This window comes from Priapulus caudatus, unplaced genomic scaffold (genome assembly GCF_000485595.1).
Source record: "Priapulus caudatus unplaced genomic scaffold, Priapulus_caudatus-5.0.1 Scaffold1787, whole genome shotgun sequence".
Taxonomy (NCBI): Eukaryota; Metazoa; Priapulida; class Priapulimorpha; order Priapulimorphida; family Priapulidae; genus Priapulus; species Priapulus caudatus.
In genome coordinates, this window is record NW_014578848.1 from 28745 (window position 1) to 45905 (window position 17161).

Consider the following 17161-nt stretch of genomic DNA (forward strand, 5'->3'; position numbering starts at 1 on the left):
TAGTAACCAGGCGCAGCAACATTAGCCATGAGTTGTTATCGTGCTATGTTACAGGCATTATGTCACTTTACTAGGATATCTTATGCAACTGATGAATGATATAGTTCTCCAGGTTGATAAGGAATCGCTTGTCTAGATAAATAGCATGCGATGTCAAGTTACATTGTATTTAGTTATTGTTTTGTGTGTTACCGAACAGGTTTCGTTACATATTGGAACAAGTGACCTATGCTTTTACTACAGGGTAATTTCACAGAGTTAGCACTTACAAATGCTCGACACCATGTTAGCAGTGAATGACAAGTAACAGCTTCTGTTAGTCTCACCAGGTTCTTTCGACATGTGTCTCGAAAGATGTTGTAATCGCACGTGATTGGATTTCCTTCCAGCCTGGAGTTTGCAGTAAAGAAGCAGGGTTTCGGTGGAGGAGGGGTGCGTCAGATCAGATTCATTCAAGGAGGCAGTGACAAGGCTGAGTTGAAGCCATCCAGTAAACTGCTCACAGTCATGATAGCTGCCGGCTTACCTAAGAATTCACGTATGTCACTAGTGGTCTTGTCAATATAAATTGCATTTGTAGTCAACACTACGCTAATGCTCCTTGGTCATGTGAACTTGCGAAATTGTGCTAGCTGCATGTATTTACAATTTTCTTACTAATTTCTCTGCCAAATTTAATCATTATTGTTGAGTTATACTTACACATCATACATTAAATGTTACATGAATTATTATAATAATTTTTTATACGTTTTATTATATACTTGTATGTTAATTATGCATGTGTGTGCGTGTGTGTGTGTGTGCCTATGCACGTGCATGCGTCTGTGTGTGATTGCAACATGTTGGGCCACAATTAAAAAAATCTTTGTTTGCCCTCACCCGACCCAGGCTGAAAAGTTTGGTTAGGTAGGTCGGCTTTTTTTGAGTTTTTTGAGGCGGGTGTTTTTACAAATTCAACATGGTGTCTACATGCTCGGGTGTGCTTGTGTGGAGATACCTTTTATGTTGAATGTTTGTTTTGCTTGGTACATATAATGCATTGCCTACAGATTTATTTAATGTACAGTGATACAATATGTTTAAAAAAAAGGAAAAAAAGAAGACCAATAAAATTTTTTGAGTCGGCCCCTTTTTGGCGGGTCGGTCGGGTGAGGGCAAACAAACAATATTTTTATTATGGCCTTGGACGAATGCATGTATGTATGTAAACCACTGATCATCGATCTGTGGCTGCAGCGGATGTGTTTGCTACCAGTAATTAGGTAATTAGTAATAAGTGATCGTGTGTCTTCCAGGTCCCGGCCAGCACACCACCGCCACTCTGCAGGGTCACCGGGGCGGCGGGCGCGGTGGTCGCGGCAGGCCGCAGGCACGGGGAGCGCCCCCCATACCGAGTAACCCACCCAGTGCGAGAGGGCAGGCCCCTCCGCGGCCCATGCAACCGGACATACAGCGGCTCAGTAAAGGTATGTATTATGCCAGGCCTCGACGCTTATTTTCAGATCTGGTTGTCTTGTCGGGCAACAAGAAGCTTTACTTGTCCGAATTTTGATTTCACTTGACGACGCGGGTGTCGCGGGCTGCTTTTTTCGGCGATCTTAAAAATAAAACGTAAGATTGTTGTGTGATCACACCCTGCCTCAACGGATGTTAGGAACTGGAATTTGTCAGTTGTCCGATCAGGCAACTAGCCAATAGAATAACTTGTCCGACATGGACTTTCACTTGTCCCGGGCAATCGGACAACCGTTCGTGTCCAGTGCTGTATAACTATACCTATGCTACTATAGGAGCTTATATATGCCTTGCGAACGCAGTCTGGTGCACTCGCATGAGAATCCTCCGCGTAGCACGTATCAATGTGATGTTCATTCATGCAGACGATAAGAGCTGGGAATAGCGAACACTTGCCAGCGTACTTCTACGTAACACGTTTGTTACACCAATTTCTACGCACAAATTCCAAATTATATTATATCGCAAATCGCACCCGCGCTACTTCAAGGTTGCGGCACTGCTCTGCCGAAGATCCCTTGCTATACCAATGTACAGGGATAGGACGCGGATACGTCGGCGACCTGTCGGCCAAAAGAAAATGACGTAGGGCCGACGTTAAGCATTTTATCAGGAGTGTGGCATGCCTACAGAAGGTGCTCATCACAAGTCGCACCCTCGCTACTTCAATGTGGTGGCACTGCTCTGCCGAAGATCCCTTGCTATACCAATGTGCAAGCGGGCGGGCCGACAGCACATGTGCTTGGTAAAATCCAGTAACTTTGGTAACACGTGCTGGACCATCTCCTTGCAGGTTACTGGCGCAGCTCGCTTGTCCCTCCCCGCCTCCCGCCCACGCCCACACCGCACTGTGGTTACAGCTGTGCTACTATCGCACGAAGGGTCGTTGTCGTAACATGTACTACAGATATGTACCCGAGGTAGTTTTAGGTTGTTTAGTATTATGTTTATATTTTTATATGAGGTATGTTTAGGGTTAGGGTTAGGGTTAGAGTTAGGGTTAGGGTACACTTCTGTAGTACAAGTCTGGTACACTTTGTGTATACATATATGTACCTCGGGTACATATCTGTAGTACCTGTTACGACAACGACCCCTTGAGCGCTACTATCGCGTTGCAGGTTACCGACGCAGCTCTAGCTATGAGAAGACACCAACGCTACCGAGCGCGGGAGCGCAGAAGCTGGCACGGCGACACTCCCCCTCCCCCGCCCACGCCGCACTGTCGTTACAGCTGTGCTACTATTGCGTTGCAGGTTACCGGCGCAGCTCTAGCTATGAGAAGACACCAACGCTACCGAGCGCGGGAGCGCAGAAGCTGGCACGGCGGCACGAGGACAAGATCAACAACAACGCAGAGTTTATGCGCACGCCCGACGCAGGCATCGCCGGGTGAGTCACGACACAGCGGGAAGGCATTCTCCCCGCCCGGATCCATCCCAGCTGCCAGGTCCATACATCCATGTGGTTCATGTCCGTGTCCGTGTCCGCCAATGTCCGACTGTCCGTGTCCGTGTCCGTCCGTGTTCGTGTCCTTGTGATGTGGTGTAATGTGTGATACCTGACTAACTTCCAGGATGGCAAGGCGACCCTCTATCTTGGATAAAGTTGCCGGTACCATACCAGTTGCAGAATCTTTCACATCCCCTGTGGAGGCACACGTCTCCCTTATCCCGTCATGTCTGTTTCATGTCTCTTCTTCTTTCTTTCTTCTTTTCTTTCTTGTTTCTTGTCTTGTCTGTTTTTGTTTTTTCCTGTGCTGTGTGCTCCCGCAGACCGGCGTGTTCAAGGATTTGATAAAGAATTATCACAAGGGTGCCACACCACGTATTAGGGTACACGTATGTATTAGGTCTCTACCAGTGAGTATTCACTTCACACCATGGCATGTTGACACATGGTGACATTCTGTATGTAGATATACCAACTGAAAAACTCATGCATCACTGGAGTGTCTGCGAGGCATTCATTCTCCTGCATATATTGTTAGATGTTATTGAGTCATTGAGTGTGAAGTGTAGTCATGTAACTTTCATCTAATCAAAAGTCTATATTATAAGATCGTAGGGCCGTTTTGGTGATGCATATGAACTCAGTTATGGGGAACGGGGTTTAAACCGGGTCGTTTCTCTCACAGACAGTTAGATGGATATGTTGTTCTGGTTTTAGTATTTTTCTGTAATGGTAGCGGGAGTTTGACCAATAGGTCAAAGGTCAAGCGGTATAACATTGCCTCGACGCGCCAATCGCAAGTACGCGAAAAATGTGATCACTCGTGCGTTTTTAGTTTCTGTACCAACACAAACAGTGCAAAATATCCCAAATTAGGCCAAACAAAAAAATAGGTGTGTTTCCTATTGCATCGAAAACAAAAGTAGGGTAGGTAGGTAGGGAATAATATCCCTCTGATGCATGCTATAAAGTGGCGTATAGGTAGGGATAAGGTAGTAAGCAAGTCCAGAACGTGTTTGTAGTAAAAAATCTCAAGTTTTGTTTGTCAGATTTCAAATTAAAAAAAACCTTTTTTTTCCTTTTTTTTTTGAAAAAAAGTTTAGGTTTAGCTCTAATAATCTAGGGACGGTCGGTCGACCGGAAACAAACCTATTTTTTTGTTTGGCCTTAGCACAATCATATTTATAAATCTTTCTGTAATCTGAAATGTAACCGTGGATTGAAGTACGATGTTAGTGAAGAGAATTATAGATCAAAAACCTAGGCTAGTCTCACGGATCCGGCGTGTGTAGCTTTGTATACATCTAGTACTACTATCGTAACCATATGATCGTAACTATATAATATAGCGTCGTCATCAAGTCAAAGGACAAGGGGCCGTAATACCCTCGTCAGACTGGACGGCGACCAGAAAATGTACAAGGTCGCCGGCAAACTTGAACACAACGCGAGAAAAAGTCCCAACAAATTACAAGCTTGAAAAAAACCGCGCTCTTACCGCGACCTATGCGATCATACCGCGTTCGCCCGTCACGACCTCTCTGCTTATGGCGTTTCTATTGAGATCTATGGGCTTGGCAACGGCGATCACCGGCGTTCCCGCGGCGCTCTCACCACGCTCATGGGGTTCTTACCACGTGGCTTCTACGTGTATCGCGACTGCACGGCGACCTCACGGCGTTTCTACCACGTTCTCACGGCGACTATATAAGCTGGTCAGATTTTCGGAAATTTTAACTGCATAGTTGTGCGTTTGCTGAGTAGAAACACGATGCCGAAGAAACAAGCTACCAGAGGCCGAGGCCGTGGCCGTGGCCGAGACAGATCGGCATGAAACAGATCGGCAGATCGGATGAGACAGATCCATGAATTGGACCTGAAATGTTACCATTTCGCAGCGTCTTTGCCACGCGTGTACTGTGCGTGTACTACGTTCATGGAGATTCACAACCTTCGCGACCCCACCGCGTTCTCACCGCGTTCCAGGTCAGATCGCCGAACCTTGGCGTTTGTTTTGAACATGCTCAAAATAAACGCCGTGACTTGGCGATCATTGGCGACCATGGCGACCACAGCACGATTATGGCAACCTGGCTCTGGCGTTTCCACCACGCTTATACCACGCTTTTGGCAACCTTGACGCGCTCTGGGCCCATTTTCCGTCGCCGTAGCAGCGCAGTAAGGACGCCACCCCGGTCTGACGGGGGTATTACCAAACGCTGGCTGCGGCATATTGAGGAAGGAAAATGTGATATCCTCTGCTCAAAATTTAGTATTTTTGTCATAGTCTCGGGTTAGATTAACATAAATAAATATGAGTGACGAGGTATTGACACTAGAGATCGTAGAAACTTGGACTGTGGCGGCTTTGAAAGACGTTGTGAGGAAACGAGGGCTGCCAGTGACAGGAGCAAAGAAAGAACTTGCTGAAAGGGCGTACATAGCATATGACTTGAAACTACCCCTTGTACCTACCTCCGAAGAGGTTTCTAAACAGAAGGACGAATTAACACATTTAAATCTTCTGAAGACCACTGATGGTGATATGCCCCACCCGGACTCATTAAAAAGTGAATGGTTGGGCGAAAATGAGGGAGTGTGTTTGTGGCCTTCGACCATGATTCAGGACATTGCTGTGTTTATAGTCAATTACTCGCCTGCTAGAGAGCACAGGTTTACAGAAAGACTTCTGTCAGACTACAAAGAGCAAAAGGCTTTAGCTATTTTGCCAGTAATTTTATCATGGAACTGTTGTATCATCCCTTAACGGATACGTCACAGTACTGCTTTCTTAGAGCGAAAGTCCGCCCATATCAAAGAATTACCAGCAATCCACACAACACTTGGGTTCTCATGAATAAACAGACAGGAGTTATTTCAAGTGCTTGCTGCAGTTGTTTTGCTGGGTATGTAAAAATGTTTTTGCACTTAATAATACGTATCATGTCTATAGTTTTTAATATAATTTTAACTTTGGCAGAGTTTTGAATTCATTTCGTAATGAAACAGCTAATATGAAAATTACAAATATTATTTCATGGGAAGGATATGTTTAATTATATATTATTATTATTATTAATATTATTTATAATGTGTAGTGCCAAGGCATGTGATTAGCATGCATGTGGCAACAAGGGCTATATATAGTACTAGAGCCAGCTCGGGTCAATGTCATACGTATGTATACAAAGATACACGGATCCGTGAGAATGTCTAGGTTTTTGTCTAGGTTATCTATATTTCTTTTCAATAACATCGTACTTCAATTCACATGTGCCTTTCTGTTCATAGAAACATTTATAAATATGATTGGGCTAATTTGGGATATTTTGCACTGTTTGTGTTGGCGCAGAAACTAAAAACTCACGAGTGATCACATTTTTTGCATACTTGCCAATGGCGCGCCGAGGCAATGTTATACCACTTGACCTTTGACCTTGATTGGCACCGGGACTTTCCGGGAATCTCACTTATTTACGTCGCTACCATACATGCACTGACAGGGGAAATTTCTCCTTTCCTCCTAATTTGCCCTTATTGACTACCACCTAAATCCATTACATGAACCCAACACCTGCCCATTGGGCAGTTTGCTATGATATAATATACAAACCTACTAGTACTACGTTTATGTTACACCTAATCATTTGTGTTTATTGTGGATTTCTAATTCAACGTATTACATGTAATATTTCTTTTAGGTTAGTAGCCTTTATTATGTGTAAATATTAGCTTAGTTTAGGCTAGCATTTACCGTACCCTCTCGCTAATGAAGATATTTGTTTACTGTTGCCATTGCTAGTTTAGGACAGTTACCCCTTGGTTTTATGAATTGTTTTACCGTTCACTTGTTTCAGCATACAGAGAGCGTGTTCGAGGAAGAAGCCTGCGCCCCCTCCTGGCCGGCCTCGTCCCGTCCCCAAGCCAAAGCCATCGCTGCCACAAGTCAAGGCTCTGTACGCCTACGATGCACAAGATACGGATGAGCTGAGCTTCAATTCAAACGATATCATCGAGATCATGAAAGAAGGTGATGCACGCACGCACGCACGCACGCACGCACGCACGCACACGCACTCACGTTGACTTCAGGGAGAGGTGGGCATTTCTGACAGATGGTTATATTGTGACGGATTGGCATGTGTCTTTGAGTCGAGACAGTAACTGTGCAGTGATCGTGTCCTTCATTTATTGCAGATCCAGCAGGCTGGTGGCTGGCACGGCTGAGAGGCAGAGAAGGCCTCATTCCCAGCAACTATGTGGAAAAAATCTGACCTTCGACTCCCAGCAGCCACTATCACGTGATGACCATCAGAATGAACGGAAGCACGGAACGGAGTATGCACGGAAGGCGGCAATAGAGTCGCATGCTACCTGTAATAATGACCATAGCAGTCACAAGTCAACTGCTAACCATGAACTTGTGCATGCTAGACTCATGTCCAGATGCGCAGGGTAATATAGGTTTGCCAGTGTAGAGCAAAGTGTGCGATCGTGACAAGGCGTAATATACACTCAAGAGTAGATAATAGAGATCTGTATTATTGTATTATTGTATTATTGTATGTCTCTATTATGTACTCTTGATAATGATACAATATTCCATATATTGTGTGCAATATGTAACGTCTAATTTGAATCATAGCATGCTATTGATTTGTTTTGCAGCCTTGTTAATGTGTAGCTCAACGTTGTGTCACCAAATACGCACACACTTTCATACATAAATGTAGCGGTTATCATTTTAGTGCTTAATATAAAATATAGTTATAGTATTACATAGGTGTATATAATCGATATATAGTACTAGAACGATGGTAATCATCTGTGACCCTGGTGTCACAATGCCAGAAGCTTTTGCTGTTGGCTTTTAGGCATTCTTGTCAAAAACTATCCAGGAAATGTACATTCATATAAGCTTGCGGCATTTTTTTCAAAAATGTTATCGTTATTAGTTTTCATCATAAGTTATATCCTAAAGGGGACCAAACTCATCATCTGCATAGCCACTATAACTAATCATGTTTTGCATAGCATGGTAAAAATTGTCAATACGCGCGTGGGTTACCGGAAACCTAGAGCGAAATCATGCTATTAATTTGTGGAAAATTCTTATATTGCCTCTGGTTTTTATTCAACTCGGACCTCTATAACAGTTCACCTGAACATACGTGTATACTACAGTTCACGTGAACTTACGTGTAGTCATGAAGATGCGAACATATCAGGCGTGAATGAAAACACGTTTGTTTTTTATTTACTCCTGAACGCGTTAATATTTGAGTATAGATATGTTCGTGCTATATACTGAGCACTCACGTAATGATGACGACACTTGGTGCTTATATTATATTACTTATAATTATCGTTTGCTACGATATTGCATGCGTAAACAAGGGCCCGACCGTGGCAGCTATATGTATTAGCAGGAGTAAATACAGGTATACCCCTATGGTTTTTCCTGGTGTTATAGTAGAACCTCTATCATGCCTTTCTCTCGGGGGAGCTACTTATATTCAGGCATGTGTGGTGATATTTTCTGCGTCCTATCCCGTTGACTCGCATATATGATGATCAATAGTCTGTAAATGAAAATATTATTTTTGTACGAACAAAAAGGAAAGGAGTAGGCCTAACGTTTTTATACGGCAACTGAATTGTAAACGTATATGTCAGCTAGCGCATGAGATATATATGACATGGGGAGAGCCGAAGCTAAACTTATAGTGGTGTAAACAGCACTGGGGAACTTCTACTTCCTTCGCTGACGCCCAGCGAAGATTAAACACGGTTAAACAATCAGTTGCTTAACCGCTGGGCTATTATTAGGTGTTTTTCGTGATTAGGCGATTAGTAGCGGCGACTCTGCTACTAATTTACTACTACATGTACTCATATAATTGGTCCGACTTCCACGATATTATTTTACATACTTTACACCCACGCACTCACGCACGCACCGTAGCCCTCTGTTCGCACGCACGCACTTCCTGCTTTTGATCCCCTCGCTCTTAATTTGTCTTCTCGGAATTGGGTCTCTACGTGCAGATTAGAGGGCTATCGTAGATCGTTTATAGTTACTGTCTGATCAGTTTTTTTTACCTGCGGCAGTGACGGTGCGTCACAATAATGTTCACCTTGAGCTGTTTGCCAGCGAAATAATATCCTCTACAGATATCTGTTATAACGCCGCCATCTGTCCTACTTCACTCAGAAGCGCGCACGTGTGAAGAATGCAACTGTGTTGAAGTAGAAGCTGTCTATATGGTCAGCGGCCTTCGATACTGCTGAATAATTTGAAATAGTTTGCCTAGTAAGCGGCATCTTGAATATATCATTGCCATATAATTGTTATCGATCTAATTTATACCTGTTATATAAGAACATATTTTCGTTATGTGGAGATTGTGCGAACGGTGGTGCCCTTTCACATTTCGCCTCTGAACTTTTGTTCGGCGATTTGAACGAAGATGTGAATAAAAAAAGATTATTACGAAATTTTGAGTTCTCGTGCTATTTGGCTAACGTCACAGCCGCTCCTTTTCGTTTTCAATCAAGCGTGGGCGCCGCGTAGAGAACCTATACATATAACAAAATGGCGCTCGAGAGAAGGCTCACGTGCGTGCTCCCTCACTAGTAATAACAAGTGCTAGCTTACTTGCCGGCGGCCTTTTCCTTGAATCTGCGCGCCTCGTCTGCCTAATATCGTCTGCAACATTGTCCTCGGCTTGCACGTACTCGGTGTGAAGCCACATGACCGGAGGCAAAAAGCATTCACTTGCTGATTGCATCGTGGTGTGACAATGCATTCTGACTGGCAGATAGGTTACGCCTAGACTATGCGTGGTGCCGCTAGCTGCGTGCGCTGGTTCTCTAACTAACGTGACAGAGAAGATATACCTATTCTACTGACGGCGATATTCTCAAACGATACACAATCAATCGAAATAGTATGATACCTGATCTGAAATAGTATAATAGAAGTAATATAATATATGGCAATTCGACGTCTACAGAACACAGTATGTTACCGCGTTGTGGACACGTGCCTGGACAGCATCTCCTGGGGACGGTTTATCACCAACCGATTATGGGTGGTCTCTGAAGGACAACCTATTGAAGCCAACATGGTTCGAAGATCTGGCCGTACCAGAGAGATTATTTAAAAATGTCAATAACAGCCCAGAGGACATAGAGGTTGAAGTTGACAGAACATATTCCGAGTTGGAAGTACTGAGCGAATCAGATGGTGAAGCATGGAGTGATGAAGACTCTGATGTGGAGGTGGAAAACGGTAAGTTCTTGTAGGAAACAACAAATTTTATAGAACTTGCTACGATCAAATTTGCTACGATCTAAAGTTTGATCTATATACAGCTTGAATATTGACATGGTTGAGAACCTTTAATTAGACAACTTGTAATTTTTTTTTTCACTTTTTTTGGGGGTCTGCAACGGGTAAAGTTAAGAAATCAAATATGATAAATGACATAAAACATGATGGTTTGTACTAAATTTGATAGTTGCTTATTAAAATGGATTTTGATATACTTGAGTACTGAATGTAAATGAAGAATAAAAAATGTTCAATTACTGGATTGCTAAATTGGGAGGCAATAATGTGATTTGGAATTGTAAATGTTTGCCATATGATGTTTTATTTTATATAAAAATACCTTTGTGTTAATACCTTGTGATGATGACCTTGTGAGTAATATTTCTATTTTTATTTATTTGCCGTATGGCTTCATGAGAGAAACTGTTCAGGTAATTTTTCTTGTCCGCATGATTTTGAAGACACTTCTTCTTTTTCTTTCTTCGCATTATTAGTCCCACTCAAGTGGGATCGCTGCAGTGGACTATACTGTATATATAACCACTATATATACACTGTATATGAGAAATGAAAGTGTTGAGAAGAAGTGCTTTATATAAGGGAATAATGTTGTTTCATCAAATCAATGTGTTGTACATTCGAGATTTGTTGGAAGATTCTATTCTGCAAATTAACAACATGAAAAGAAAAGGTAGAGAAGCAAAGCTGACCGATGGATCAGTGATTTCCTCTCCAGCTAATCAGAATAGATAATAGGCTATTATCTACTTCTGAGCTAATCTATCTAAATAATGAAGGCCCGGGTGGGGGCAGTTGGGGGCGTCTGGTGGGCACACCCAACCACTGAATTATTCTGACAGTGGCCATTTACGATACCTGAGACTATGCCAAACATTTCCCAGTGGGTTCCAAAAGGTTTCCGTTCCAGCTAATCTAGCTCAGTTTTGGGGGTGGGGGCAGTTGGGGGCGTCTGGCGGATACACCCACCACTGAATTATTCTGGCAGTGGCCATTCACGATACCTGGGACTATGCCGACCATTTCCCAGTGGGTTCCAAAAGGTTTCCTTTCCAGCTAATCTAGCTCAATTTTGGGGGTGGGGCAGTTGGGGGCGTCTGGCGGATACACCCACAACTGAATTATTCTCACAGTGGCTATTCACGATACCTGAGACTATGCCGAACATTTTCCAATGGGTGCCAGAAGGTTTCCTTTCCAGCTAATCTAGCTCAATTTTGGGGTAACGGTTTTTTAGGTCTGGCGGATGCGCCCCACCACTAAAAAATTCTGGCAGTGTCCATTCCTGATACCTGGGACCATGCCGAACATTTTTCAATGGATTTCATGGGGTTTCCTCTCCAGCTAATCTAGCTCAATTTTGAGGTACCTTTTAAATGACCCCACTGACCACACCCACCACCGGCGGCCCGGCAGACTTACATTTCCTTTCATGGGTATGTATCCGAATCATTGCTATATCATATATGCATGAAAATTGGTTTCTTTTTCAGCTAGGCAGACCCCCTGGGCTCCTGCACTACAAGTCACGTACACGGTCCGAGAGAAGGACTACGGGGGATTTCTGTTGCAGCATTATACGCTGGGAATCCTCCACATAACGTGTCAAGGAGCACGGGATATAGATACGCTCGATGTGTAAGCACACTACGATACTAGGGCGTACCTGAATGATATAAGGATTCGTTCAGTCACGCCATAATGAAGGCACAGTAGATAATCGTATGATATATAGTTATGCACAGGTGTATAGATGGATACTATAGAAGGCTGGCAACGCGATAATGGCAAGCACAGATGATTAGTTATTTTGGGAAAAATGTGACGCTGAATACGGCAGAGTATATTTAGTTAGGAACATGATATATATATATATGTATATATATATACTTATGTGCGCACATAGTAGGGATCATTGGGACAGCATCATCAGTAGAGTACAGCCTCTATAGTAACAATAGTAGAGGCACTCGCGTAACAACACCGTATACGCTTATTACTACGTACACGATTTTTGCGATTTAGTCAGGTTGCCAAATGACTGAACGTTGCAATCAACCCATAGACTACCCCCTGATTAGGCAATCAACCCATAGACGACCGGTTGGCGTACTCCTGACTTACTGCAAGCTGGTACATTTGCAGGGAATCTACAGTGGCATCTCTATCAAGAATGAGATCGTATAGAATGGCTGTCACTACCATACGTAACCCCCTCATGGCGTTAGGCCATGCTTTTTCGTTCAACATAATATTGTTCACACCAACATATTGTTCACACCACTTTCATCAGTGCTTCGAATATATACGCAGTTGGTGGTCTAGCTAATCCAAGCTGCTCTGCCAAGCTTGACATGTGTCCTGACCACTCTGCTTCAGATTTCCATGCGTGATCATTCTTTATCACTGTGCTTTGCCATGCTACATAAGATTTTAGAGCTGATGCTACACTCGATCTTTGCTTGACTTACAATATCTTCCAGTGGTGGGCCAGCATATTAAAATATTCGTAAGCAGAGAGCGCTCGGCGAGGTAGCGCAAGTGACGAGGGTATCATTTGATCTCTCATCGCTTGATACGAAACGTCGGGTGACGATATTCATCTGACACTGATCCCCGAACAACACCGAACCCCTATATCATTTAATGCCCTATGAGCGGGATATCAATTGTGCATGAGTGTTTAATTAGCAAAACAATACCAAATGCTTGAGGAATGACCGAGTATTACAAAAGTTATTGCAAGTTTAGCATGCCTACCCCCGTAATTTATACGCACTCAGATGGGAAAATATACTATCTGCATTTTTTTTTTAAACAAAAATGATCGTTTGTGCTTCGTGGCTTGCTAGCGACCTATAGGCAGATGGATGACATGATCTGATCGAATTGAAACGAAACTACGTATTACATGCACAACGAATCCACTTTGAAACGGGTAACGTCATCATCTTCGTTACATATTTGGCGCCGTCGACAGTTAGAACCGGGTTTGCGGACATAACGCAGGATGCTACCACTACAAACGATTCACGAGCCACGGAGCCACGGAAGATACTACGCAAGGAAGATGGAGAAGAAAGAAGACACAGGAGGAGTCGCTGGGTACACCGATAGCAAGAAGACTGGAGAGCGGACGAGAGAGCAAGAGAGACGGGGGAAGAGAGAGAAAGAGGGAGAGACGAAAGGAAAGAAGGCAATGCCGAGACGCCGAAACAGACGGATGCCGTGGTAGGTGAAGCATTTTTCCTAGTATAAATTTCGCTGTGCTAACACTGTTTACTGTCGCCTGACTGCTAAGTATACTGACGATATTGCCTGTGCGGACGGTTTGTGCCGAAATAGAGCGTTATAGGGTGCATAAGGTATAGAGAGCGTTACACGGATTAAGATAGATAGCCGTGGCACGCGTGTGATAAAGAATAGTGTCCCTACGCGAACGGGTATTCGCGTTACGCGTCACGTTTAAAGCATGGGAAAGAGGTTAGCATACGCGGCTAAAGTTATGTCTCTGTAAAGACAATAGACCGGGAGCTCGAGGGGGTCAGCCTAGCTGGAAAGGAAACCAATTTTCATGCATATAGCAATGATTCGGGTACATAAGTAGTCCCATTCGTTCATTTCCTAGAGCTCGGGCGAAAATACGTAAAGCCATCTTAGCAAAAAATAGTTCATTGTTATATAATTGGTAACAATAAATGAAGTTTCGACTTGAAAGTACTTGCAGTTGCATCAGGTTCTTCTAACTTATCAGAATATCGTGGTTACTATGTGTGTGAATCTCTTGCACCTGATAAACATTACTTTTCTACCTTATTAGACTGCCACGAGCATGACTTTTTACTGTGATGATCATAGTGTCATGACACTTGGATGCAAAGCACACCCTGTCATCGTTTGTAATTATTGACTACACCAAGGATATAAGAAATACAAGAAATCGCGACAAACATAACATTCCGTTTTTTATTTAGAAATCTTAAACATCCTTTTTCATTTTAAATCTCCATTTAACAGTTACGCGCAAATGTACGTTGAAATTCGCACCGCATGTGCGCTTTCATCGTTTTAGATGATGATTGGAGGGGGGGGGGTTCGAATTTAGGAACAACCATACTCGCGCAAAATGGAACTTACGGGGAGCAGTGACAGCAAACGGTGACGTTTAAATCTCTCAGCTGCCAACTAGATTTAAGTATATTGGACATCGGCTGGTCGTCGCCTACGTCATCACACCGTACCGTAGTCCTTCTCAACACCTGCATTTGATAGATGACAGGTAAACAGGTGTAACCGTACCTGCACGCCCCGTCGCATGTCACGTGACGCACGTAGCGCGGATAGTAACGTGGTCCTAGGTCCGCGTACTTCGTGCGCCCGACGCACGCAAGCGGCACGGCCCTCTCGTTATCTCGCCGCCAGAGTGCGCCGTCGTCGTCGTCGGCGGCGGCGACGTAGCCGTACGTGATAAGCGCGTCGTCGTCGCGCTTTGCGTCGGAGGGCTGCGCGTAATCTCGCCGCCAGGGTGCGTGGTCGTTGCGCTTTGCGTCGGAGTGCTGCGGCGCGGCTCTCTCGTCATCTCGCCGCCAGGGTGCGTGGTCGTCGTAGCCGCTGCGCCGCGTGGTGGCGCGCACGTACTCGAAGCCTCCACCTAGCATCTTGTGTGGGCTGCCGCCCGCTGTGTCGTCGACACGCTCCGCTAGCAACGATAGCATGCCTGCGTCGTGCACCGCCATTATGTTGTTTCTCGTCGACGGCGGGATCTCGCGACATGGTTGGCGCCTGTCGGCCGTGCATTCGCAGACGAGCAGCAGGAACAGCATCGTCGTCGTCATCGTCATCGTCACCTGTTGTTAGACAATTCAATCCAATTTTACTTTATTTACACTTGTGAATTCATAATTGTGGAGGTAACGTCTTAGTTAAGCAAGTTAATAGACAATGCTAATAAAATTAAAACGAATTAAACTAAATAAATCGAAGTGATGGAGGGCGAAATGACAAAGAACGAATTGAAGACACGCGACAATGAACAAACACGAGCAACAGCAAACTGCATGCAAACCTGTCTTAGCACACACTTCTATAGAGGTATTACGAGTGACCTGGGTTTCGATGTATGTGTGGCCGCACATACATTGAAGGCATGTGGTCGTTGGTGATATTCGTTGTGGATAAAGCTACGTACTCCTGGGGATTTTTTTTTTTTAGTGATGTTATGGTATTAATTTTCGTCCATTGTATTTATTGCGTATTTTGGTATTTCAAGGTGTTGTGTTGTGGGGTATTGCAAGGGAGACGTGTGTTGTTGTTGTTTTTTCTCGGTATATTAAGCAATGTGGCCAATAGGCCATACCAGTGCCGCTGCATTACACCTACATCTTCTCCTAGTAGCCGTACGTGCAAACTTACGCTTTGCACGGCCGCTGCACGTGCGGATTCGTACCCCCGGGTATACGCCATCTCTCGCAGCCCTCACTCCATATATACCGCTTCTTCGGTACACGTATATGTATCAGGATTCGGGTAGGAGTACATGCACAGATGTAGTTATGCACTGGCCCCCTACTACAGTATGGCCAGCAGCGTATAACCATACGTAGATAATAGCAACTCTGTACCTTAGGTATAGTGACGCACCGGCCTCGGATGCGAAAACCACCCCTCATTTGTGATTGATGCATTCAATTACCAATAAGGCTAGCAGCATCTTGTCAATCACCAGCGCGTGGCCTCCGACGACAGTCACCATCGCGGACTTCCTCCCTTTGGGAATCAAGTTCAGAGGGTGGGTCAGGATCGGTTTACGTTCGCGTGAGACAATACCCTGGCTGGTCGGAGCATGGGAAATCACACCTCCCCTTCCCAAGAGCGTGGAAGTTAGGGTTGGGGTGTCCGGCTCGCAGGTTTACCCTGGCACAATCGCATAGGTTGAATGACGTCGTCGACGCTAGGGCGAGCGCGATACATAGGGCGTGCGTAGTGCGCAACTGTACTCCCCGCAATTACAATATTCATGTCCTAGCTACAAGGGTATATACAGTGTACGGATATATATAAATAGGTGTGTGATATATAACGGTTATATATGTACCTAGCTACAATCTTATACGTGCTGCCATATTTTGGGACTAAATTTAGGAGGAGTTGGTCGCTCCCATGGCGTCGCACTCACGCGACCTGTGTGGGCTGTTGCTCGGCTCCGCGAGTCTGCGCGCTTACGGGGACGGGCCGTTCCGGCGCGCGCAATCATCCCCGGCCACGCGCGCAAACGTACGCATGTCGCGGCCGGGCGCGCGCAGGGCTTTCCTCACCCATAATGTGGCAACAATGTACTCAGGTGTTTGTGTCTATATGTTGTTAACCGCGCGGAAAATTCGGTTGCGCGGTTTAGTTCGAGTTTCGCGCGCCGGGGACTTTGGCACCTACGAGACGTTAACTACTTATGAAGACAGCGTCATCGCCGTGCAAGAACCACCTGGGAAGAGCAGTGGCCAAGTGTGTGGCGCTCAGGACTTCAGGCTGAACAGTCTAGAGTTCGGAGTCCTACCTTGATCACTTCTCTTGTGCCCATGAGCAAGGCATTTTATCCCAGTTTGCTTGGAGAAGAGAGTGACTTTGTCACTAGTGAGGAGATAAGCTTCCTCTGCCGCCCCTAGCTACAGGCTGTCCTTTGGCAAAGCATAGCACCTGTTTAGCCTCCCGTGCCAGGGTTACGGTGCAGATGTCTAATATAGTGGAGATGGACTGAACACAGCATTGAACATAACAAAATTGGAGGGAAGTAGAAACATAGCTAAAGGAGTGTTGCTCTACTAGATAATCCACATCAAAGAA

At 44.7% G+C, this 17161-nt stretch overlaps 1 protein-coding gene across 1 annotated transcript in view; it reads left to right on the top strand.

The window, feature by feature from the left end:
• The window catches only part of LOC106817598 (unconventional myosin-Ie-like), a gene marked incomplete at its 5' end in the record, with an annotated part of 36787 nt that extends 27319 nt beyond the window's left edge, over positions 1–9468 (top strand). The window contains 5 exon segments of the mRNA XM_014822278.1: positions 390–538; positions 1299–1469; positions 2775–2910; positions 6828–7000; positions 7168–9468. Of these exon segments, the coding sequence (XP_014677764.1) occupies positions 390–538; positions 1299–1469; positions 2775–2910; positions 6828–7000; positions 7168–7244 (706 nt within the window).
• Positions 9469–17161: the final 7693 nt, after the last annotated feature.